The sequence below is a fragment of the Rhinolophus sinicus genome, linkage group LG15 (assembly GCF_036562045.2).
Source record: "Rhinolophus sinicus isolate RSC01 linkage group LG15, ASM3656204v1, whole genome shotgun sequence".
NCBI classification, from domain to species: Eukaryota; Metazoa; Chordata; class Mammalia; order Chiroptera; family Rhinolophidae; genus Rhinolophus; species Rhinolophus sinicus.
In genome coordinates this window covers 2,784,734-2,811,267 of record NC_133764.1, presented here as the reverse complement: position 1 = coordinate 2,811,267, position 26,534 = coordinate 2,784,734, and the positions used below count along the sequence as shown (strand labels likewise).

The 26,534-nt window shown below is 38.4% G+C and overlaps 1 protein-coding gene across 1 annotated transcript in view; it reads left to right on the top strand.

Moving 5' to 3' along the window:
- Nucleotides 1–25,110, top strand: part of ULK2 (unc-51 like autophagy activating kinase 2) — a 96,088-nt gene extending 70,978 nt beyond the window's left edge. The window contains exons 21-27 of the mRNA XM_019757412.2: nucleotides 12,095–12,244; nucleotides 13,579–13,787; nucleotides 15,467–15,645; nucleotides 16,101–16,219; nucleotides 16,579–16,736; nucleotides 21,751–21,886; nucleotides 22,799–25,110. Coding sequence (XP_019612971.2) covers nucleotides 12,095–12,244; nucleotides 13,579–13,787; nucleotides 15,467–15,645; nucleotides 16,101–16,219; nucleotides 16,579–16,736; nucleotides 21,751–21,886; nucleotides 22,799–22,857 — 1,010 coding nt within the window. The 3' untranslated portion in view covers nucleotides 22,858–25,110. The remainder of the gene's footprint in view (nucleotides 1–12,094; nucleotides 12,245–13,578; nucleotides 13,788–15,466; nucleotides 15,646–16,100; nucleotides 16,220–16,578; nucleotides 16,737–21,750; nucleotides 21,887–22,798) is intronic.
- Nucleotides 25,111–26,534: the final 1,424 nt, after the last annotated feature.

Below are 26,534 nucleotides of genomic sequence, written 5' to 3'. Positions count from 1 at the left end.
TGTGAGTGTCTTTAGTTGCACTGTCATGGCAGCCTATTTGACAGAAATTGCCATACCAGAAGCAATGTGTGAGAGGTACATTGTCAAGATAGAGGATGAGGGCCAGCCTGGTGGCTCAGGTGGTTGGAGCACCCTGCCCCTAATGCCGAGGTCGCCAGTTCAATACCCACATGGGCCAATGAGCTGGGCTCTCTACAGCTAAGATTGTGAACAACAGTTCTCCCTGACCTGGGCTGCTGTGAGCAGCAGGAAGTTGGCGTGAGCTGCTGTTGGCTGCCGTGAGCTGCTGTGAGCGGCTGACCGACAACTGGCGACCAACTGCCTCAGCCAGGGGGAGCGCAAGGCTCATAATACCAGCATGGGCCAGGGAGCTGTGTCCTACACAACTAGACTGTCAAACAACAGCTTGAAACGGGGAGGGGGAGAAGGTGGAAGGATGGGTGGGGGAAAGAAAAGATAGAGGATGAAACTGTCCATTTCTCAGGCCATTTTCTATGAGTATGATTAACATCAAGGTGATGTTAATTGTGTTTTTTGACCTTGATGGAATTGTGTGAGCTGCGCTTGTACCCAGGAACACTATGGAGAACTCTGAATGTTACAGGGCTTATTAGAGCATTTAATAAATGATGTGCATAGAAAATAGCCTGAGAAATGGGAAAACGGTTTCATCCTTCATCATGACAACTCTCCGTGTCACACATCACTTCTGGAATGGCGATTTCTGTCAAATAAAAAACATTACGGTGTGTTCTCATTCACCTTATTTACCAGATCTGGCATCATGCGACTTCTGGTTCTTCCCCAAAGTCAAAATGACCATGAAAGGTTAGCATATTGAGTAGATTGAGGACATTGAGGCAGCCATGATAGTGCAACTAAGACACTTACAAAAGAGGACTTTCAGAACTGATTCAGAAAGTGGCAAGAACAGTAGGATAAGGATAAGTGTGTTTGAAGTTAGGGGGAGTGTTTTAAGGATTAATGGCAATGTGTCATTTTACTGTAATAAAATATTTTAAAATTTAAACATTCACTGTATTTTTTTATCACACCCTATATCATTTCCCATCCTTTTGCTTTCCATCTATTTGTATCTTTGAATCTAAAACTTGTCTTCTGTACAACATGTACTTGAGTCTTGTTTATTATATCTAGTCTGACAATCTCTACCTCTTTGATTGGATTATTTAATCCATTCACATTTACTATTATTATTGATATACCGTGTTTCCCTGAAAATAAGACCTAGGCAGACCATCAGCTCTAATGCATCTTTTGGAGCAAAAATTAATATAAGACCCAGTCTTATTTTAATATAAGACTGGATATAATATAATAATATAATCATAATGTAATTATAATATAATGTAATACTGGGTCTTATATTAATTTTTTCTCCAGAAGACACATTAGAGCTGATGGTCTGGCTAGGTCTTATTGTCGGGGAAACATGATAGTTAGATTTATATATGCATTTTATTTGTTGTTTTCTATACATGTCATGTCTTTTTTTTCTTATGTTCTTCTTTTACTGCTTTCTTTTGCATTAAGTGAGTATTTTCCAGGGTAACAATTTGATCCCTTTAATGATGTTTTTCACTTTTTAAAGTTATTTTCTTACTGTGTTTCCCCAAAAATAAGACCTAACCAGATAATAAGCCCTAGCATGATTTTTCAGGATGACATCCCCTGAACATAAGCCCTAATGCATCTTTTGGAGCAAAAATTAATATAAGACCCGGTCTTATTTTTGGGGAAACACAGTAGTTTGCTTACAATATTCATGTTATTAGATTCTACTTTAGATTTACACTAACTTCCAGTGAAATACAGATGCATTACTCCGATGTAGCTCTATTCCCTCTCCTTTTTAGTGCTAATATTGTTATACATATTCTACATCCAATGATACATTGTTGTAGTTATTACTTTTATAATTTTATCTTTTAAAGAAACTAAGAAAGAAGATGAAGTATATATTTATAGTTTGTTACATTAACCTTCTTATTTACCATTTCTGTTTTTCTTTGTGTGTGTGTGTGTGTGTGTGTGTGTGTGTGTGCGCGCGCGCGCATACTCAAGTTGCCATCTGGTGTCACTACATTATTGCAATACAGCTTTGCTCTTACTTGCCTCCTTTGTGCTCTCATTATCAAATATATTACATTCCTATGTCTTACAGGCCCAACAATACAATTATAAACATGTTGTTTTATAAAATTGCTTTTTAAGTCAGTTAAGAAAAGAAAGGTGAAGGAATATGCAATTATACTGTGTTTTGTAATTATTAATACATAATTACTTTTATCAGCACTCTATTCTTCCCCCATGTAGATTGGAATTCCTGTCTGGGCTGAGTTGCTTTTGAGTTGTTGGACTCCTTTTGGTATTTCATTTTTTTTTTTTTAAATTTATTGGGGTGACAGTTGCATAGACAATTACATAGATTTCAGGTGTACAATTCTGTATTACATCATCTATAAATCCCATTGTGTGTTCACCACCCAGAGTCAGTTCTCCTTCCATCACCATATATTTGATCCCCCTTACCCTCATCTCCCACCCCCCACCCCCCTTACCTGCTGGTAACCACTAAACTATTGTCTGTGTCTATGAGTTTTTGTTTCTCATTTGTTTGTCTTGTTCTTTTGTTGTTTTTGGTTTATATACCTCATACCAGTGAAATCATATGGTTCTCTGCTTTTTCTTTCTGACTTATTTCACTTAGCATTATACTCTCAAGATCCATCCATGTTGTCACAAATGTTCCTATATCATCTTTTCTTACTGCCGAATAGTATTCCATTGTGTATATATACCACAACTTCTTTATCCATTCATCTATCGAAGGACATTTTGGTTGTTTCCATGTCTTGGCCACTGTAAACAAAGCTGCAATGAACATTGGAGCACACGTGTCTTTATGGATAAATGTTTTCAGATTTTTTGGGTAGATACCCAGGAGAGGGGTTGCTGGGTCATATGGTAATTCTATTCGTAATTTTTTGAGGAACCTCCACACTGCCTTCCATAACGGCTGCACCAGTCTGCATTCCCACCAACAGTGTATGAGGGTTCCTTTTTCTCCACAGCCTCTCCAACACTTGTTACTATTTGTCTTGTTGATGATAGCCATTCTGACTGGGGTGAGGTGATATCTCATTGTGGTTTTGATTTGCATTTCTCTGATGATTAGTGATGTTGAGCATTTTTTCATATGTCTATTTGCCATTTGTATGTCCTCTTTGGAGAAATGTCTCTTCAGGTCCTCTGCCCATTTTTCAATTGGGTTGTTTGTTTTTTTTGTTGTTGAGTTGCATGAGTTCCTTGTATATTTTGGATATTAGCCCCTTATCGGAGGCACTGTTTGCAAAAATCTTCTCCCATTCAGTTGGTTGCCTCTTTATTTTGTCGATGGTTTCTTTTGCTGTGCAGAAGCTTTTAAGTTTCATATAGTCCCATTTGTTTATTTTAGCTTTTACTTCCATTGCCTTTGGAGTCAAATTCATAAAATGCTCTTTGAACCCAAGGTCCATAAGTTTAGTACCTATGTTTTCTTCTATGCAGTTTATTGTGTCAGGTCTTATGCTTAAGTCTTTGATCCATTTTGAATTAATTTTGGTACATGGTGACAAATAGCAGTCCAGTTTCATTCTTTTGCACGTGGCTATCCAATTCTCCCAGCACCATTTATTGAAGAGGCTGTCTTTCCTCCATTGTATGTTTTTAGCTTTGTCAAAAATTATCTGTCCATATTTATGTGGTTTTATTTCTGGGTTCTCAATTCTATTCCATTGGTCTATGTGTCTGTTTTTCTGCCAATACCATGCTGTTTTGATTATTGTAGCCCTGTAGTACAAGCTAAAGTCAGGAAGTGTGATACCTCCATTATTGTTCTTTTTTCTTAAGATTGCTTTGGCTATTCGGGTCTTTTGTGGTTCCAAACAAATCTGATGATTTTTGTTCTATTTCTTTAAAAATGCCATTGGGATTTTGATGGGGATTGCATTAAATCTGTATATTGCTTTGGGTAATATGGCCATTTTAACTATGTTGATTCTTCCAATCCATGAGCACGGAATGTCTTTCCATTTCTTTGTGTCTTCTTCAATTTCTTTCAAAAATGTCTTATAGTTTTCAGCATATAGGTCTTTCACATCCTTGGTTAAGTTTATTCCTAGGTATTTTATTCTTTTTGCTGCAATTGCAAAAGGAATTTTTTTTGTATTTCTTTTTCTGAGATTTCATTGTTAGTATATAGGAAAGCAATGGACTTTTGTACGTTGATTTTGTAGCCAGCAACTTTACTGTATTTGTTGATTGTTTCTAATAGCTTTTTGGTGGAGTCTTTAGGGTTTTCTATATATAGCATCATGTCATCTGCAAAGAGTGATAATTTAACTTCTTCATTTCCAATTTGGATGCCTTTTATTTCTTTCTCTTGCCTATTGCTCTGGCAAGGACTTCCAACACTATGTTGAAAAGCAGAGGTGCTGGGGACAGCCCTGTCGTGTTCCTGAACGTAGAGCAAAGGGCTTCAGTTTTTCACCGTTAATTATGAGATTAGCTGAGGGCTTGTCATATATGGCCTTTATTATGTTACGGTATTTTCCTTCTATACCTACTTTATTAAGTGTTTTAATCATAAATGGATGTTGTATCTTGTCAAATGCTTTTTCTGCATCAATTGATATAATCATATGATTTTTGTCCTTTATTTTGTTTATGTGATGTATCACATTGATGGATTTGCGGATGTTGAACCATCCTTGTGCCCCGGGATGAACCCCACTTGGTCGTGATGAATAATCTTTTTAATGCATTGTTGTATTCTATTTGCTAGAATTTTATTTAGGATTTTTGCATCTGTATTCATCAGAAATATTGGTCTGTAGTTTTCTTTTTTGTGCTGTCCTGACCAGGTTTTGGTATCAGGGTAATGTTGGCCTCATAAAATGAGTTAGGGAGTACTGTCTTTTCTTCAATTTTTTTGGAAGAGTTTGAGCAGGATTGGTATTAGAGCCTCTTTGAAGGTTTGGTAGAATTCACTAGTGAAGCCATCTGGTCCTGGACTTTTGCTTTTGGGAAGGTTTTGGATGACTGATTCAATTTCGTTGCTGGTGATCGGTCTGGTTAGATTTTCCAGTTCTTCATGGTTCAGCCTTGGAAGGCTATATGTTTCTAAGAACTTGTCCATTTCTTCTAGGTTATTGAATTATGTGGCATATAGTCCTTCATAGTATTCTTGGATGATCCTTTGTATTTCTGTGGAGTCCGTGATAACTTCCCATTTTTCGTTTCTGATTTTGTTAATTAGCGTCTTCTCTTTTTATCTTAGTGAGTCTAGCCAAGGGTTTGTCAATTTTGTTAATCTTTTCAAAGAACCAGCTCTTTGTCACATTAATTTTTTCTAGTGTCTTTTTGTTCTCTATTTCATTTAGTTCTGCTCTGATTTTTATTATTTCCTTTCTTCTGCTGACCTTGGGTTTCACTTGTTCTTCTTTTTCTAGTTCTTTAAGGTGTAACATGAGGTTATTTATTTGGGATTTTTCTTGTTTCTTGAGATAGGCCTGTAATGATATAAATTTCCCTCTTAAAACTGCTTTCGCTGCATCCCAAAAATTTTGGTAGGATGTATTTTCATTGTCATTTGTTTCTATGTATCTTTTGATCTCTCCTCTAATTTCTTCTTTGACCCAGTCATTCTTTAAAAGTATGTTGTTTAATCTCCATGTATTTGTGTTTTTTCCTGCTTTCTTTTTGCAGTTGATATCCAATTTCAAAGCCTTGTGATCAGAGAATATGCTTGATATTATTTCAATCTTCTTCAATTTGCTGAGGCTGATTTTATGTCCCAATATATGGTCTATCCTTGAGAATGTTCCATGTACACTAGAAAAGAATGTATAGTCTGATGTTTTAGGATGAAGTGCTCTATAAATGTCAATTATGTCCATTTCATCTAATGTGTCATTTAGGGCTGCTATTTCGTTATTTATTTTCTGTTTGGATGATCTATCCATAGCTGTCAATGATGTATTTAAGTCCCCTAGTATAATTGTGTTTTGGTCAATTTCTCCCTTTAGTTCTGTTAGTAGTTGCTTGGTATATTTCGGTGCTCCCTGATTGGGGGCATAAATATTGATGACTGTTATGTCTTCTTGTTGTATAGTCCCCTTCACCATTATGAAATGTCCATCTTTGTCTCTTGTTATCTTTTTCACCCTGAAGTCTGTTTCATCTGATATCATTATGGCTACACCTGATTTTCTCTGGGTACCATTTGCTTGGAGTGTCAATTTCCACCCTTTCACTTTGAGTCTATGCTTGTCCTTGTAGCTGAGATGTGTCTCTTGGAGACAGCATATGGTTGGGTTTAGTTTTTGATCCAATCTGCTACTCTGTGCCTTTTTATTGGTGAGTTCAGTCCATTTACATTTAGGGTGATTATTGATATGTGAGGCTTTCCTGTCATTCTATCTAGTTTTCTGGTACGACTGTGTCTCCATTGTTTCTTTGCCTTTTTGTTGTTGTCTATTATTTCTGTGTGGTGGTATTCAATGATGTGTCCCTCTGTTTCTTCTTTTATTACAGTATATATTTCAGTTCTGGATTTTTTTTGAGTGGTTACCCTTAAGTTTATGTAAAAGAAAGTTTGATATTTAGAGTATTCCATTTTCTTCAGCATGCTTACTTTCTCCATTCCCATATTCCGGTTCAGGCCTTTACTCTCCCCCTTTTTATGTGTTGGTTGCCACAGATTGTCCCTGTTGATGGTGGTCAAATAGCTTTCTTTAGTATTTCTTGTAGTGCAGGTCGTGTATTAGAAAATTCCCTCAGCTTCTGTATTTCTGGAAAGGTCTTTATTCCTCCTTCATATCTAAAGGATATCTTTGCTGGATATATTATTCTTGGCTCATAATTTCTCTCTTTCAATAGTTTGAATATTTGGTTCCACTCCCTCCTGGGTTGTAGAGTTTCTGCTGAAAGATCTGATGATAATCTAATGGGCTTTCCTTTGTAAGTTACCGTCTTCTTTTCCCTGGCTGCCTTGAGGATTCTTTCTTTGTCGTTGATTTTAGACAGCTTCAATACAATGTGCCTTGGAGAAAGCCTGTTGGGATTGAGGTAATTAGGTGTTCTATTTGCTTCTTGGATTCAAGGGTCCAGTTCTGTCCACAAGTTTGGGAAGTTCTCATCGACAATTTGTTTGAATATATACTCTGTTCCCTTCTCTCTTTCTTCTCTTTCTGGTATGCCCATTATTCTTATATTGCTCTTTCTGATGGAGTCAGAAAGTTCTTGTAGAGTTCTTTCATTTCTTTTAATTCTCAAGTCTCTTTCTTCTTCCATCTGTGTCATTTCCAGGTTTCTATCTTCGATGTCACTGATTCTTTCCTCCATCTGGTCAACTCTACTACCTAAGCTGGTTATTTCATTCTTAATTTCTTCTATTGAGTTCTTAATCTCCAGAAATTCTATTTGGTTCTTTTTTAAGATTTCAATCTCTTTCGTAAAATGCTCATGCTGTTCTTTGATTGTGTTTCTGAGTTCATTTAACTGCCTATCTGTGCTTTCTTGCATCTCGTTGAGCTTTTTCAGAACTGCAATCTTGAATTCTCTGTCTTTTAAGTCACATATTTCCATATCTTTAAGTTCCTTTTCTGGAGACTTTTCACTTTGTTACTGAGCTGTCTTGTTGCCTTGGTTATTCATGGCAATTACTGATTTACTATTTCTCTTCCTAGACATCTACAGGAGTGGCTTCTGCAACAAGTTGGTAGGAAGAGGTCTTTCTTTTGTTTTCCATTACTTGTTGGTAGAATGTTTTATTTTTTCTCCGACTGCAGCCTTTTTTTCCTCTCTCACATGGTTGTGCTATGTTTTCTCTGCACTATTCCAGCTTTTCACACCATGAGGGGATTCCCTGGGAGACGGGCTTCTCCTCTGTTAATAGTTCACGTAGGTCACAGGGCGCAGTGTCCCGGTGGGTATGCAGAGAGCTTTTGAAGTTCCAAAGCTCTTCCTGCACCAGACTCAGAGCCCATGTTTCAGCAGTTCTGTTTACTCCTGCAGGGACCCACCCAGATAGGTGGGGCCAGGGGCGGGGTGAGTTGTGAGAGGTGGCCCAGAGCAATGGTGGCGTCCACCACCACAGCCGGTCCTGCTTCCAGAGCTCCCTCCCCATTGCTGGAACTAGTTGGGCTGCGAATTTGTGTCTGCGGTCCACAGTTCTCAGAACAGCAAATATTCTATTGTTTTGATCTGACACTGCTACTGTTCCGTTTCTAGCACGGGGCAGGTGGGGGCGGGGCGAGCTCTGGGAATGTAGGGAGGGGGCGGCTAGTCTCCGTGCCTAAGGCTCCGTTCTCTGCTCGGCAGTGAGGGCTTAAATCACCATTTTCAGCCTTCTTCCCTCAGTCTTTTTTCCAAGGTCTCTGCCGTGAGCGTTGGGTTCAGCCATGTTATATGCTGCCCCCTCAGCCCTGTGGGCCATAAGTGGAGCCCTAGCAGTCCGAATTCTTCCCTTTCCTGCAGCTGCGGTAGTTCCAGGATGCAGCAAGCTCGGCGCACTGAGCTAGGTCTGCGTCCTGCGCCCACGCGGCTCCGTCTCTGCACTTCTCCCTTCCCTCCTCCCGTGCTCCGCTCGCGCAATTCTCCCACCTGTAGGTGAATTCAGTAGTGAGCCTCTTCGTCTTGCCTGTCTGTTGTGCAGGGAGTCCTTTGTGGAGTTGTTGTTCGATTAGTTGTAAATTCCAGGGGAGCTTAACAGAGGCTCACCTCATGCCGCCATTTTGATCGCTTTCTGGTATTTCTTAAAAGGCAGGTGTGCTAACAAATTCTCCCAGCTTTTGGTTGTTTTGAAATGTCTTTATTTTGCCTTCATATTTTAAAGGGTTTTGCTTGATTGATTGTCAGTTTTTCTCTCAGCATTTTAAATCTGACATTTCACTGCCCACTGGCCTCCATTGTTTCTGATCGTAAGTTAGCTGTTAATCTTACTGGGTTCCTTTGTGTGTGAGAATTCTCAAGATTTTCTCTTAGTCTTTGGCTTTTGCTGTTTTACTGTGGTGTTTCGGGGTATGGATCTCTGAGTTTATCTTACTTTGAGTTTGTTGAGCTTCTTTGGTATGTAGATTAATGTTTTTCATCAAACTTGAGAAGTTTTCAGGCATTATTTATTTGGATATTTTTTCTGCTGCTTTCTTTCCTCTCCTGGTACTTTTCATTATCCATATATAGATACATTTGATGGTGTCTTATATTTCCCTAAGACTTCGTTCATTTCAGTTCATTCTCTTTTCTCTCTGTTCTTCAGATTGTATAATCTCTATTGATTGATCTTCAAGTTTATCGACTTTTTTTTTTCCTGCCAGTTCAAATCTGCTGTTGAGGCTCTGTAGTGAATTTTCATTTCAGTTATTCTTTTTAACTCCAGAATTCCCATTTGGTTCTTTTTTTCATAATTTCTCTTTTCATTGATATTCTCCATTTGTTGAGACATTGTCATCATGTTTTCCTTTAGTTACTTGAACATGTTTAAAATAGCTGCTTTAAAATGAAGTCTTTGCTAATTTTGACATTTGAGCCTTCTCAAGGGCAGTTTCTGTTGCTTGCTTAACTTCCTGTGTATGGTAACTCTTTATTGTTTATTTGCTTATATCATGATTTTTTAGTTGGAAACTGGATATTTTCTATTTGGGTAGTAATTCTGGATGCTGATCCTCTAGTCCCCCACCCTTCGGCTTGTTGTTTTTAGCTTGTTTATTTGTTTAGTCTTGGCTGGACTATTTCAGTGAAGTCTATTTACCCTATAGTATAAAGCCTCTGATGTCATTCCTCAAAGGGCACAGCCTTAGGCATTTGTACAGTTACCCTGGGGTGACAATGGTCTTAGCAGGACTGACTATTTCTCTGATCTCTCAAACTATCTACCTCTGTTGGTATCACACCAAGCTAGTAGCCTCCACTGATTGCCAACTGATAGCTGTATTATTTTTGAAAGTAAATTGTTGGGGCATAAATTGTTCCATGGTCTTGTTTCATTAAATTCTGGCCCTTTTGCAGAAGTTGTGTCTAAAGTGAGTCTTCTTTGAGCTTTGTTCTGACCATAGGAGGGCTCTTCTTAGCTGTCTCTTTCCCTGGTTCTCTCTGTTAAACCTCTACATGGTCTGTGTTTGTTAGCTTGTTCCTCTCATAGAGCTGCCAGCTGCTCTTTATTTCTTACCATCATAGTCTTCGTTGTTTTTGACAGTGCCTTTGGGCGTAAAGTCCCCCATGATCTCTTTCAAGTAAAGTCAGTTTCCTTGGGGAGATTTTCAGAATTATCTGTTCTCTTGCCTCCTCCAGCCGCCGGGAAATCCTGTGCACCATTACTCTAAAGCTGGGCATGATGACAGTGGCCCATTTCTCTTAGAGTGACACCCCTGCTTTGTGAGCTAGGTGCTGGTAGGGGTGGAAGCCCTTCTTGGCTTGTCTCTACTAGCATGGAACCTCTGCCCTTAGTGACAAGTGAACTGAGGTGAGAGAAGTAAGGGCCCTAGTATTTGATCTACTGGCCTAGGTTAGAACTTCCACCCCATGAGAAGGGGCTGGGTAGGGAGACAGTTCTTACTGAGATGTAGTAGATATTTTTGAATAAATGTGTCATTTCCTGTATGCCCTAGGACAATTTCCAGAGACTTTAAATGGTTGTTTTTTTAAAAATAATTGTCACCAGTTATGCTTGTTTCACTGGGGGGCAGTTCTGCGGTGCTGCTCCTCACACTTCACTGCTCTTCCGGAAGTCATTTTTTTTACGTGCTTTTAACCAAAAGTCACTGAGTCACTAGAAGTGGGACAGTTTTTGAAAACAGCTTTCCTGAGTGACCATATTATGTCTCATTCTTCTTAAAAATAAATTTACATTTAATGATTTTATAAGTTCTACAGGAATATGTGTAATAATTTAAGTCCAAGTTTATGGATTTGAAATCAGGTATTTTTCCTAACATTTAGGCATAAAATATGTATTTGGCAATTTTTATCCTTTTTCCTTTTTTTCTCTTCCACATAAATTTTATTATAATCATTTGAAATTATAGATTTCTTTTTCTAATTATGAAGTTTCAGTTTCTGAAAATAAAAGCTGTTGATAGTAGGAAAAATTTAAGACCTTAGGGGCAAAACAGGGTCACTGGCACTTAATATATACCCATGACCATATACTTTTATACCTACTAAAAATCATGGAGATATTACATTAAGTAAAGAGAATATCTATGTCATTTTGTACATCTTGTGTAATAATAGATACTAGGTAATTAATTTCCACTTACTGTTCCCTTGCTCCCTAGAAGATTTTTATGATCCATCTCTTCTGCTGTTAATTAAATGCTTTAAGTTATGCTCCATTGCAAACAAGATGGACACTAAGAGGCAATTTTGTTTCTCTATCTGCTTCATTGTCTCTCCTTTAAGCTTATGATTTGTGTTGTTAACTCCTGCCTCCATTCTGTGGTCTCAGGAATGTAATGTTTTTCAGATGCTTGAGTGTGAAAATGCTTTGGACAACTTTTATTGATTCTGCTGTTTGGTGGATGGGAGATTTTTCACCTTCTCTTCATTTAGCCCAAGCTTAGCCCATCAGGCCCCCTTTGACACCTGTCCCACCTCCCTTTCTTCCTGACAGATGTAAGGGTGAGAGTCTAAGACATATGAGTACTTTGACTCAACTTTCTGTATCTTTCTACAGCTCTATTGCTATGGAGACTCCTGATCTCCGTCTGCTTTACCTCACATTTTTATTCTCTGCTCTTGTTTTCCACTTTTCAAATTATCCTCAGTAGGTATGACTGCAGTACATATATTTTAGAAGTATACAGAAGTAACTCTGAATACTAGGCTTTGGGGTAAAGAAGATTCACAGCCATGAAGAGGTTACTATAAAATGTTTTAATCGGTATCTGTACTAAATGCTTACTGTAAAAAAAAGAAGAAGGAAAGAAAGAAAAAGAACCCTAATATAAAAGTGAAGGTCTCTCTGTAATCCCACCCCCAAAATATAAACACTGTCAAAGTCATATAACTTTTGGTAAACTTTTTGTTGTAGCCCCTGTAGGAGCCTGTGGTGTTGTGCTGGCACCCCCTGTGGGAGCAACAGCGAGTTCCAGGGCTGTCCTATTCACTGTAGGATCTCCTCCACACAGCGCTGTGGCCCCCACCTGTACCCATATGGTCCTTCGAACAAGAACAACCTCAGGTGAATTGTCTTATTACAATGTTTGGCCAGTGTTTGGAGGGTAGTATTCTGATAATGACTTAATGGTGTAACCTAGACAAGTCTCTTAACCTCTCTGGATTTCAATTTCTTTTTCTAGTCATATGGGGATAAGTCGTTTCTTTACATTAAAGGGTTATAAGGAGTAAATGAGGCAATATTTGTGAATAAAACTTTATGAAATAAAAGTACTATATTATACATTTATAATATATAATATTATAGCATTATAATATAAATGTGACTTTGATGATGAAGCAGCTATGCATATATGGTGCTTCCTAGCTTATACTTAACTTACTTTTGTACATCCAGTAAATTTTTTGAAAATGATGGGTTGTATTTTATCTTTGTTGTTTTTTTAGAAACCTAAGTTTTACTTTTTTTTTTTTTTTTTTCACTTTGGGTCCCAATCTTTGCACTTAATCTTATATACATTTAGACAGGCAAATAGATTATCATACTCTATAACTAGGTTATCAATACCCAAACTTAAAGTATTTAGATTGGATTTGACATGAGTTATCATTTGACATTATTTTATATATTGTACATGTGTCCTTTAAGTTCTCTTATGCTGAATAGGTTGCTAATCAAGATTCAGTGGATTAATAAGCAAAAGATCTAAATAGATAACAAGAGAGAAAGTAGAGCTAATCTTGTTTTTAAGATTATTGAAAGTATTAGATAATAAGAAAATATCATTTTAAGAAAGTAAAATACCTATTAACTAAGCCAATGTTAAAAACAATGTAATGCCCAGTATTGTTGAGGGTTAGTGGGATCTGTGTGCTTACTCACGGCTGCTTTAGAAAGTAGTGGCAATTCTTAGAAAGAGCTGTTAAAAATGTTCATGATATTTGCTCTCTAGTAGTCCCATTCCTGTTTATAATACCACTTTGGAGTATTAACCACAAATAAATCATTCAAAAGAAGGAAAAAATTTGAATTTTGTTAGTGTTATTTGTGATACAAAAAAATCAGAAATAGTATAAATGCCTCCAGATTAGCATTATGTATATAAATTTAGTGAACTACTATTGCAGACTTGGAGAAACAGGGAGAAATGTATATGCTATAAATTTGTTTAAAACAGAATATTTAAAAACTAGCTAGGATGATGTCTGTAAAATACACATATAGACAAGGAATGAAGGTGAACATTGGAAAATAAAACCCATTCATATGTTCAGATACGGGGCCAGTGACTTTTCTTTTGATGTTTCCTTTGTTCCTTTTATAGTAGGAGTGGGCAAGGAGGACCCTAACTGTGCACTCACTCCAGGCTCTGCGCCACGTATCCTGTTTCCTTGCAGTGGGCTCCAGCAGCTCGGGAGGCTCCCTGTGCTCCACGAGTGGCCGCGTGTGTGTGGGCTCCCCGCCTGGTCCCTGCTGGGGGTCTTCTCCTCCAGGAGCAGAGGCAGCTCCTAGCCTGAGATACGTGCCTTACGGTGCTTCACCCCCCAGCCTAGAAGGGCTCGTCACCTTTGAAGCCCCTGAGCTGCCGGAGGAGACACTGATGGAGGTAAAGAGACCGTTGTGACATGTCATTGTAATGTTGATACTATAGGAGAATGTTCTAGTGATAAGGAAAGAGCAAAATACTATTGAAAGTTCTGAAGTTTTTTTCTTCTCTTTAACTTACCTTTTCTATTTGAAAAACATTGCTAATATATTTTCAGAATAATGTTGACCATGACACTCATCCACAAGCTTTGGTTGATAGGAGGTGACATGTATAGATTTCATGTTGTTAATTTTTTTAATCTGAAGTTTATTTACTTCTTACAGGACTTTTGAAGTATAATCTTTGTCCTAAAACCATAACTTTTTATTCTCAAAGCTTGTTTTCGTTTATAAGATTAAAAAAAAAATACAATTTAAATTCAGGTTTAAAAAAACAATAAACCATAATGCTAGATTAGTCACTAGCACTGAGAAATAAACCTGACAAGCAGACTGGATGGCTCACATTTGTAGACCAGTACTTCCATGGACCCAGTTCTACAGGGAAAACACATCATAATCTGAAGCATGCTGAGCACAAATCCAGAACAGGAGAAGTTAATTTTATGATTCTAAAGATGGTACCAGCTCAATTCCTCAGTCTTAACTCAAAGACAGCCTTCAGTGGACTGCATTGTATTCTGGGTCCCTGAATACAATATTAACTTAGCCTGCATTTCAAATTTAAATGATTAGTTCTCTAGATCAACTAAAGAATAAATTTTCTCCCTGGGCTGGACCTCTGACATTTCTATTTTGTGTGAATGAAAAGTATTTCACATAAAAGTTGTAACATACTGCATGCAAAATTTTAGTGGTGGTTTTGTAGTAAATTGAGTAGTAATTTTGAAACTGTGTAATGCAATCTAAGATTGGAAAAGCAATCTTCAGAGGTTTTTCAATCTCCATCAAATTAGACATAAGTTGTGTTCTAATATGTGTGGAACATCATCGATGGACATCAGTGTATTGGAACATATAGTCCAGTAAGCTGTCACAGAGCAGAGAGGCTTTCAAAAGTTGATTGGTTTATTCTCTTGTTCCTAGGAAAATGACTCTCATGGTTTTTTTAACCATAAAAGGAGAGTGAGCAATTTAGTCTTATTTGAGATTTAAAAATACATTTATAGCTAAAAACAGACATTAATTTTAGAATATCCATTTTTAATGCATGCTGTTGTGTTATCTATACTCCCCTCTCTAACTAACTGAAAAGATCACACAAATTTAGAGCTTTGATTTTAGGAATCACTGTTAACTGAAAAACCACCAGAAACTAAAGCATCGCTGAAATTATAAGTCAGTAGAATTCACTGAACTGTCAAGAACTATGGTTTAGTGTGCAGAATATCCTTATAATCTTTATATCTATTTTGCCATGTTTTTGTCTCCTGTCTATTGATTTAATGATTCGGTATTTCATTTTTTCTGGCAAAAGCACAGTGACCTCATACCTCAGAAGCTTAATTTTGTGAGTGCTCTCATACAGACACACAAACACATGTGCACACCCACATGGGTTTCATTTCTGTTTATTTTCTCACTAGTTTCCTGGAATTTAAGATTTTCAGACTCCTTTGACATTCTGATATTCATAAGTATAAAAAAATACTATCAGTGGCCATTGTTCATATGCAAAAATGAGTATACACGTGTTCTCAACCACAAAGTTTCTAAGACAAGTTGACTTTGCTGCAGCGAGAACACACAGATACGTTACGCCACCTGAATGTGATGCTAACGTTCACCGAGTGTGTGCTGGACCTGACAGCCGTGAGGGAGGCAAGCCCAGAGCTCTGCACCTCTGCGGTCTCCTTATACCAGATCCAAGAGAGTGTGGTTGTGGACCAGATCAGCCAGCTGAGCAAAGACTGGGGGTAGGTGCCCTCTTGCCATCCATTTCCAGGCCCTTTATGCTTTCTGTGAATTCATAGCTGAGATGAGGCCAGCCACTGAAGACTGTGTCTCATTATTAAAAGCTTCAGGCAAGTCTCTAAGTTATTTCGTTTTTCTAGATTTCACTCCATGAGCCAAGACTTGGAGATTCTGCAACTTTAGTGTTCGTTGCCTTTTCCCTGTAAATTTTACTGTTAAAGATATTTGATGATAAAGAAATTGTATTGATTTTTATCTGAGTGTATCATTGTATTCAAAGTACACACGTCTTCTTCCATGCTGTATCTTCTCCTGCAGGAGTTATTTGCATTAAAAATATAAATGAGAGTGACAGTCCCTTAGAAAGGCTATTGTAATGATGACCTGAGGTGTAAAGAGCCGAGCCTGGCATGTTGGTTCACAGGATAACACTCTGCTTGCTGTCCTCTGGGTGCAGGCGGGTGGAGCAGCTGGTGTTGTACATGAAAGCGGCACAGCTACTGGCAGCATCTCTGCATCTTGCCAAAGCCCAGATCAAGTCGGGGAAACTGAGCCCGTCCACAGCGGTGAAACAAGGTATGGGTGGAGTGTGCCAATGCGGGACTCCTCGGGTACTTGAGCTGCTCCTTTTCCCACTACACTAAAAAAACAAGTTTTTGATGAGAAATCACTGTTATTAAATATTCTTAAATGGGAAAAGAGGCTGGCTTTTCTGTTCTTTTTAATTTTTGCTATTTAATTGATACAGAGAGTCGTCAGAAAGTGCTTTATTCTCCGTCTTAATTGAAAGAGAGAACATATGAAAGAATCTGACTTCCAGTCATTTTTTCAGTGATCATTTAGTGTTACTTTCCTTTAAATCAGTAAGAAAGGTGCATGTCACTGTGACCTTATTTCTGGAGGAAAATTAAAATTAATTCTCAACTTTTTTTCAGTTGTCAAAAATCTGAATGAACGATATAAATTCTGCATCACCATGTGCAAGAAACTTACAGAAAAGCTGAATCGCTTCTTCTCTGACAAACAGAGATTTATTGATGAAATCAACAGCGTAACTGCAGAGAAACTCATCTATAATTGTGCTGTAGAAATGGTAATCCTTTTTAAGGTTCAATATTGTATAATACTACTTATCGTGAAGAATATCTTTTGAATTGAGTATCTACTTGACATTATCTAGCCCTTTAAAAAAAGAATTTAGGGGTAGCCGATAAGCTCAATTGGTTAGAACGCAGTGCAGTGCCCTTTACATACAACAAGGTTACCAGTTCGATCCCCACATGGGCCACTGTGAGTTGCACCCTCCATAACTAGCTTGAAACAACTACTTGACTTGGAGCTGATGGGACCTGGAAAAAAACACTTAAATAAAAAGTTTAAAATAAATAAATAATAAAAATTAAAAAAGAATTTATTCCCTATCACTCCCAAGTTCCAAGTTTTGTGATTACCTCTTACTAAAGGAGTAATTAGACTTAATTAACATTTAAGTAACACGTTAAGTAATGTTGGTTATCACATTCGGTAAATTTTATTATGCTTCTTAAATATTGCTAACATCGCATAATATAATCTTTTTAAGGTTTGCATCTAAAAGCTCAGATCTGCTGCATTTTCTATTTAAGAAGTTGTGGTTTGATAAAACATTAGAAAAATACTGTTGTTAAGCCACAAAAATTCATGTGCTAACCTTACTGACCTTAAGTATAGACACAAAGTAAAATCTACTTTTCCAATTCCCTGGTTTTACTACTGGAAATAATTTATTTTCTGTCTCATTGGGAAAAAAATTACTCTAAAGTAGAGATGAAATTAGGAACTGTTAAAGAATAGTGGTTAAATTGGGGAAATTTTAAATTATTGACTGATTTTACCACATTAACATAATAGACCTCCCTTCTTCCCCCTAAATTTGTTTACTTTGAATTGTATTGTTTTATTACACCCTTGGCCTTATTTTGAAAACCATTATAATAAAGTCATATGGAAATAACTTGGAATATAAGCTGTTGACATGAATAATATGCATTGTATTACTCTATACCAAATTAAGACTTCATATGATAGTTTTTTTTTTTTGTTTTTTTTTTTGTTTTTTTAGAAATTTGTGCCAGGAAAATTGTCCTCCCTTAAGGAATTATGGTGCTTCTTTCTTTTCTGATAATAAGAGCCATGTAACTTCAGTAACTTCCTCCTTTTGCCCTGGCTGTTTAGCAAACTTAGAGATATTAGCACTTGTGTTTCCTTGTTTATTATTTCTCCTTCTTTTTCCAGGCTCTGATTTTTATATCTGTTTTATTTATCTTACTGTATGTGGCTTTAATTTTTTTTTTTTTTTTAAGGAGACAGAGCATATTGACAAGTAAGTTAGAATACTGGAGAACTGACAGCCCTGGCGTTTAATGATTAAAGAGAAAATCAGAGTGCCGTTGAGAGAACTCAAATGCTCATAACCCTGTGAATAATACTACTGTCCCCTGTTTCTGGAAATCCCCTACCCAGCTTTCCTATCACCTAGCTAATTCCTACTCCTTTTTTTTTTTTTTCGTTTTGTTCCAGTTATACAAAGCAATGTAATAGTTAAACATTTAAACCCCTCATAAAGTGATAACTCAATCCCCAAGCTATTACCCCTCTGATATCTTATCCAGCTGTTACAATACCATCAACTATCTTTCCTATGTTGTACTCCACATCCCGTGACTATACATACCTATGTATTTAGTTATAGTTGACATTCAATATTACTTTACTTAATCTCTTCAGGTGAATACTGAATCTCTTCAGGTCAGGCATCTACACAGTCTATGACATGATCCCCCTGATGAGTCTGGTGCCCATCTGTCACCTTACGTGATCTTTACAATATTGTTGATTGTATTCCCCATATTGTATTAACTATCAATTTGTATTTCTTAATGCCTTCACCTTTTTCACCCTGCTCCTAACTCCATTCCCATCTTATCACCCTGAAAGATCTAGTACCTATCTGGCATCATACCTAGTTGTTACAATATTATTGACTATATTCCTTGTGCTGTACCCTACATCCACGTGACTACTGTATAACAACCAATTTGTACTTCTTAATCCTTTCCCCTTTCACCCATCCTTAACCCTCCTCCCATCTTAAAGAAGTCCCTCTAAGATTCCTTATAATACTGGTTTGGTGGTGATGAACTCTTTACCTTTTTCTTGTCTGGGAAGCTCCTTATCTGTCCTTCAATTCTAAATGACACCCTTGCTGGGTAGAGCAATCTTGGTTTTATGTCATTGCTTTTCATCACTTGGAATATTTCCTGCCACTCCCTTGCCTGCAAAGTTTCTGTTGAGAAAGCAGCTGACAGTCTTAAGGGGGCTCTCTTGTAGGTAACTAACTGCTTTTCTCTTGCTGCTTTTAAGATTCTCTTTGAATTTAACCTTTAGCATTTTAATTATGATATGTCTTGGTATTGGCCTCTTTGGATTTATCTTGTTTGGGAGTCTGTGCTTCCTGGGCTTGTATGTTCATTTCCTTCACCAGGTTAGGGAAGTTTTCTGTCATTATTTTTTCAAATAGGTTTTCAATTCCTTGCTCTCTCTCGTCACCTCCTGGTACCCCTATAATGTGAATGTTGGTATGCTTGATATTGTCCCAGAGGCCCCTTAAACTCTCCTCAATTTTTGGATTCCTTTTTCTTTTTGCTGTTCTGGTTGGGTGTTTTCTGCTACCTCATCTTCTACATCACTAGTTGGATCCTCTGCTTCATCTAATCTACTGTTGATTCTTTGTTTCCATTATTGTATCCTTTATTTCTGACTGGTTCTTTTGTATGGTTTCCATCTCCATTTTAATGCTTCCTATCTCTCTGTTGAAGTTCTCCCTGAGGTCACTGAGCATTCTTCTAACCAGTGTTTGGAACTCTGCGTCTAGTAGATTGCTCATCTCAGTTTCTCTTAGTTCTTTTTTCTGGAGCTTTGTTTGGTTCTTTCATTTGGGACGTATTTCTTTGTCTCCCCATTTTGACTGCCTCCCTATGTTTGTTTCTATGTATTAGGTAGGGCTGCTATGACTTCTGGTCTTAGTAGAGTGGCCTTATGTAGTAGGGGTGCTGTGGGGTTCAGTGGCACAGTTTTTCTGGTCACCTGAGCCATGCGCTCCAGGTGCGTCCCTTGTGTGGGTTGTGTATGCCCTCCTCTTGTAGTTGAGCCTTGGTTGATAATTGCACATCAGTGTGAAGGACTGACCTCCCTCACACTGGGGCTCACTGGTTGTGAGAACTGGCCTTGACTACAGTGGAAGAGTTGTTGTGCAGGGGCTGACCCTACAGAGCAGGATCTGCCTCAGCAGGACTCTGGTGCCTGCCCAGTCCACCCCTTGGGTGTGTTATACTTGGAATTGGCTAGGTGATGCTCCAGCTCATTTGAAGCTGGCCACTGGGGGTGCCAGCCCCAGGACCACCTTAGAGGGGATCCACTGTAGGTCTACTTCAGCCACCGCCTGTGCCCATCTGGCGCTACGTAGCGGAAGCCAGAAAGAAATCTGCAAATGGCTGCCACCCGTGCTATGCTTGGAAGCGCCTTGAGAGGCCAAGCTGTAAACCAAGGCCAGCTGCCACTAATGCCGGCTTACAGCTGCTCAGCCAGAGGGACAGGACACACTCAAGCCAGATGCTGCTTGTCTGGTTTCCGCGAACCTTGGAGAGACCGTAGGAAAGTCTGCAACTTGAGTTAAGACAGGCGGTCTACACGAAAAAGCTGCTGGAAGATGCCTGGGTTTGCCGGAAAGTTGGGCTGGGCCAGGTCTCAAATCGCCAGGGCATGGCAAACTAACGGTGGAGACTCAGGAATGGCAGCCACCTGTGTTCACACATTGAGAAGGGGAAGGGCTCAACAAAGAAACAAAGGCTTCTGCCAGCTCCCCCGTCCAGGAGAAAGCCACCTCTCCAGCCCCCGTCCCAAGCCAGACAACTCAATTCCCCACCACACGTCCCTGAACTCAGAGCGGGCAATTCCGTTGGTGGTTAAGTCCATGCATGGTCCCTTTAAGAGACGCGCCTATAGGTGCAGCCACACTGTCTCACTCAGTCACAATCTCCACTGGTTTTCACAACCAAAAATTATGGGGACTTCTTTCCCTGGCACTGGAACCCTGGCTGAGGTGGGGCTGGGATCTCTCGCTCCTTTAGGGGATGGGGGACCCCCCACAGCCAAAATAACCTTGCTGATCTTTAATGGTCACACACAGGTGTGGGACCAGTCCATTCCGTGTCTCTGACATTCCTACCAGTCTGGAGGTGGCTTCTTCTGCATGTCCTTAGTTGAAAGGCTTCAGTTCAGCTTGACTTTAGGCAATTGTCAATAATGGTTGTTTTGTAGATTAGTTGTAATTTTGATGTGGTTGTGAGAGAAGGGAAACAGCATTTACCTACTGCGCCATCTTGGTTGTCCCTACTCCTTCTTTATGACTTGGCCCAAATGTCACCTCTTGGAGCCTTTCCCTAATCTTCTCTTCCTTCCATAGTTAGATGCACTTTATATATATTCTGTACTATCTGGGACTTCCTCCTATAATATCACATGCCCCTTGGAACTAGAATGGCATGTTTTGCAGGCTTATCTCTCCCAGACTGTGAGCTCACCTTCCTTGTATGCTCAGTGCCTGACACTTAGTAAGTGCTCAATAATTATCTCTGAATGAAATGTACTAGACAATTGTTTCACTAAAAGAAGAAGCTGATAAGTGACTTCTAACATCATTTAATTATTTTATTGTAACAAAATCTACTTTAATGAAATGCCAGGTTACCCTAGCCTGAAAGTGTATGTTTAAAATAAACTTTTTACTGAAATCATAGAAGCGCCAATTTAGAAGTATAAATTTTATGAATCATGAATATCTGAGGATAAGACGGCTGTGTTTGAATGCAGAATAACTCTTTTATCAGGAGGCTCCTTCTCTATATCGCTCATCTGATGATCTTTAAATTTGATACAGTTTGGTAGATTACATCATTTTGTCAAAATGTAATTTTAGATAGATCCCACTTAAAAGCTGTGCTGTCCAAATGGATTTGTATTTTCTTGGAAAAGCTGAGAATATTCTTGTTTTTATTGACTGGCTCCAGGTTCAATCTGCAGCCCTGGATGAGATGTTTCAGCAGACTGAAGATATTGTTTATCGCTATCATAAGGCAGCCCTTCTTTTGGAAGGCCTCACTAAGATTCTCCAGGACCCTGCAGATATTGAAAGTGTACATAAATGTAAGTTGACTAGAAAGTAATGTGTTTATTGATTGCAATTTAGTTGTCTCCAACAGGTACAGTTCTACTTAGAGTGTGGAATCATACTGCCTGTATTTGAATCTTGGTTTTCCAATCTTGGGCAAATCACTTACCCTTTCTGTGGTCTGTTTCTTCTTCTAAAAGATGAGGGAACAATGCCCGCCTTGTAGAATTGTTGTGAGGATTAGAGATAATGCTTATAAAGTACTGATGGCTTTTATCATTAGTCTTTAGATTTCTACACTGCATTACTGTGTTGGTGTGTATTCATGCATGTAGAGAGCATTTATTTTTATTATTAAATAATAATAAATGCAACTATTTTAAGCCTCATGGGTTTAGTGACTGAAGAGTCCAGTGAAGACCCGATGTGCTGCATGTTTGGTATAGACAGCAGAATGGAGATTGATGGGATACCAGGATGAAATTATCACTTGTCAAATACAAGCACAGTGATCTGGGTTTTGTGGTGGACCCGCTGGAGTGTATGTGGTCAAATCACACTTAGAACAGTCACAAGGGGATAGCAATCCTAAAATTATTAGGTTGGTGCAAAAGTAATTGCGGTTTTTACAATTATTTTTAACCTTTTAAACTGCAATTACTTTTGCACCAACCTAATAGCAATTGGGAGCAAGCTAGCTGTTAAAATCTAAATGTTCTTTATTTGACATGCTAACCTAAATTTTACCAATGTGCAGTACTAAACTACAAATCAATTACCAGGTAGAAAGAAGAAAAATTATACAGAACTGTTAACTTTGGGGGCAAAATAGAACAGAGATGAGGATGTGGGTAGAGAATTAGTGATTCTTTTTTATTAGTTTTTCTTTCCTTGGTTTTGAAAATATAAATGATTTTTATTATGAATTCAATTTATTTTATTCCTAGATAAATCTAGTATTGAAAGAAGATTGTCAGCACTCTGCTATAGCACCTCGGCCATGTGAGCAGTTTGTCCCGTGGACCAGTGGTGGGATGTGAGGCAACACGTTTGGGAGTACAGTGTGGGTTCTGTGGCCCCATCTCCAGGAAACTGTAGATTCTGACCTGGTGACTACCAAAGAACAAGCAGTGATTTCAAAAAGGAAAAACAATCCCAAAACTACATATTTGTAGGAAATCTGCCTTATTGGAGAAGTCACCCCTTCCCTTTTTCTTTGTAGAAGCAGAAGCAACAGTATTTCACTTGGCTCTCAGTTTGAACTTGGTAAATAAATGTACCTTAGAAGTAGAATTATCAGTACAGTTATTCTTAAGGATAATTAAGACTGAAACAAAGGGGGGTGGTTCTTCACTCGGTTCATCAGAGCAATGTGTGAAATTCTATGTGTTTACTAAGGTATAAAAGTAAAAAAAAGAAAAAAAAAAATCTTTATCTCATCCACGCAGTCTAATACTTGGGGTAAATTTGTCGTAATCTGAGCATGCGTCCTGAAACAGCTTAGGAAGAAATAGCTTAAAACGTCACAAAAGATGGGTCTTAGAAGAAATTGTGAAATCTTGAATTTGATCTAATATGGACACTTGTTAACCTTCCAAAGTCTTTCATATATTGCACTAATTTATTAAAACAACTCTGTATTGGATTTTGCAATTTAAAACTAACTGAGGCACAATGAACTTGTTTAAAAAATATTTTACTTGATTATATACACATACCTTTTCCAGATTTCACATGTAATCTCTACTGGACTTTTAAATGATAAAAACTTGTGTTCATGTGAACCTTTGCATTTTTTTAACCTATTCATCTACACCTACAGATTTTTCTCAGTGCTATTTTTGAGTTGCTGATTGTTTGCTTTTGGTTGCATTTTTTATTGTGCATGCAGAATGTGCATTGATGCCTGTGACCTCTAGGTTTATTAAAGGCTAGGTTTATTGGGGCAATATTAGAAAAAATAACAATCAAGAGATACTCTCAAGAATTTTAATAGGGCCAAAACGAAGTTGGTGATCTAAAAGCTTGTAATGATGTGGAGTTTCTACATGAAGTTAGTAAAAAATGAGGTTTGTTTCCTCTTAGGAAAATGGGTAGCTTTCTCCAGCCTAATAGGTGTTTTTCATGTTAATCCTGACAGTTCACCAAATAACTAGTCATGGAGAGGTGGGCAGTTAATATCCCTTCAGAAATGGTTCCTATGTTGGATATTATTAGGTTTCTTTTACTTACCTGCTTGAATACTTGAATAAACCATTCTCCAGTTTTAATCCTTTTATTTTAATCCTTTTAGATAATAAATCTGAATTCTGACAAGTTGCACAGAAGCTCTTTGGCATTAATCTAATTTTAGCATACTGATAAAAACAAAAACATGGTTTTCCTTTACTTTGACAAAGTAATGTAATTTTTATCTTATTTATCTGTATGAAATTCCAGCAGTTAATTTGAACATTTATTTATATGATGTTTGTATTTTTAGGTCTTTAATACAGTGTTTCTACCTCTCATTTGTAACTGCATGCATTATTCTTAAAACTAGGTAAAACTCACCGAATTGTTGTGCAATAGTCTTTTTATTATTGCCTGTACAGATGTATATTAAGGTAAAATAAAACTGACAAAGTATTTGTAGGGTAAAACTGGGTCCATATTCCATGGCTTGTCAAGCCAGGTCCTTCCTCAGTGATTGTGGAGGCTTGATCATTGTACTTTTTGCTCTGCCCCAGGATTTCAGACTCTCAGTGACTATCACGAGGGCTGCCAGGAGTGCCGACTGTGTAGTGAGGAATCTTGTCCATCTTTGCAGGGGTTATAAGCACTGGTGTTGGTGTTACTCTAGTTTGTATAATTTTTTCAAGTGTATAGGGCAATTCCGTTCACATTCTCTCAGTTATCACCTATGCTGACTCAGTTGATCTCCAAGGGGATGCGTTCATTCTGGCCTCTTCTCCCCTCTCCATTTTTTTTTTTTGAAACAGGATGAAACAGGTTCACAGCAAGTAAATGATTGGTCTGAAGCCGGGTAACTAGGGAAAGAGTTAAGCCATGCTTTGTGATTTCAAGTTGCTGCTTCTTCCTCTTGTGTAATAAAGGTCTTGTGGTAGATGGTGTGTGTGAAACTATGAAGTCTGAACAGCAAGGAACAACAAACTGTAAATTCATGAATAATGGTTCTGATTTACTTCCATTATCAAGGCCAATTGTTTAAGAGATTTTGCCTTGATTATAGCAATAATAAACACATGCTTTATGTTTCCATGAGTATTTTTTAATTTCATATCATCTATTTTATGAAATAGAAATGGACTGGGACTGGTCCATACATTCATTGGTTGACACCTATGAACCTGGAAAGTTATTGACCACACAAACGTAAATAGAGTAATCAGTGAATTTGCTAATTGGCTGTTCCTGCTTTAAGGATTTGCTTTAACTACGCCCTGTGCTAGACCTGATGGTTCCCATAGTCACAGACATACTCCCTTATACCCCACCCCCACCCCGCCAAGGGGAGTCACTAGAGCAGCAAGTGTTCTGCCTCGCTGGAGTCGTGGAGAGGAATTTATTGGTACGGTTGGTTGTCTCAGGCCCCACAGGGTAATAAGGTGGACACTGAGTTGGACATAGTGGACATAAGACCATTAACTCAGATATCTAAAAAATTCTTGAGGTGATAGAAGTGATTTGAGCACTGGCCTTGGAGGAGGACTTACCACTTAAATGTATGCTTCCTACTTGTAGTTTCTATAAGCAGTGTTCAATTCTTTCTGGAATAAAGCAAGATTGTGCTTTCGACAGGGACTAGCCACTGCTCAGAGAATTGGATGTCATCCTCCTTTGATAGGTACATCTTAAAAGCATCTGGGCTCTCCTCTAACATCCTTGAGACGGGTTACTTCTGGGATCCTGAATCCCTGAATCTTCATCCATGGAAGCTCTTGGGGCCTACCAGGTCTCTTCCTTGTTTGTTAAAGCCCTATGAAAATACTTTCTTTGGGAAAAGGATCAAGATGATGTTTGCCTCACCTGAACCAGAGGAAAGCACGTCAGAAGCAATCCACCTAGAAAAAAGCACGGCACTACAGAAAACTGACAATCATCCCCTAAAATCTCAACTTTTGTGGAAGAGGTAGGTGAAGGGTCAGTGTGACTTCAGTGACCTCACTATACTAGAGAAAGGAACAGAGCCAAGAGCCAGATGGCAGTGCAGTGCCCCTGCAGTAAGGACCTGGACACATGTCTTGCTGAGTGAGGCCACTTCACACTCTGCAGGTGAAACCAATCTTTAGATTTTTCCATTTTCACAGAGGACCCCTCACCCCAGTTTTTAATGTGCCATAATATCTTTTTGTTGTTATTTAGTGTGTTCTCCTTAAAAGCCTCCAAGGCACCTCCTGAGAGTGAATCTGAGCTGTGGAGGCTTCCTCTCTGGGCAGAGGCTCTTCTGAAGTCTGCACTGATAAGAGTCACAGGGCAGGCCCCCTGGGCAAGGCAACCTGGCCTCTCAGTCTTGCTGCTGTTTTGTGCTGTGTGCCCTCCTGCTGAGACTGTCCAGCTCTTTGAGAGTTTGTTTACATCATTGGGAAAGGCCAGCTGAGCACTTGTTTATTGAAAACTCAGCGTCCTTGGGTGTAGTGGTCCATTTGGTCTTAGACGCCAGCTCCCCCGTGTATAACTGTG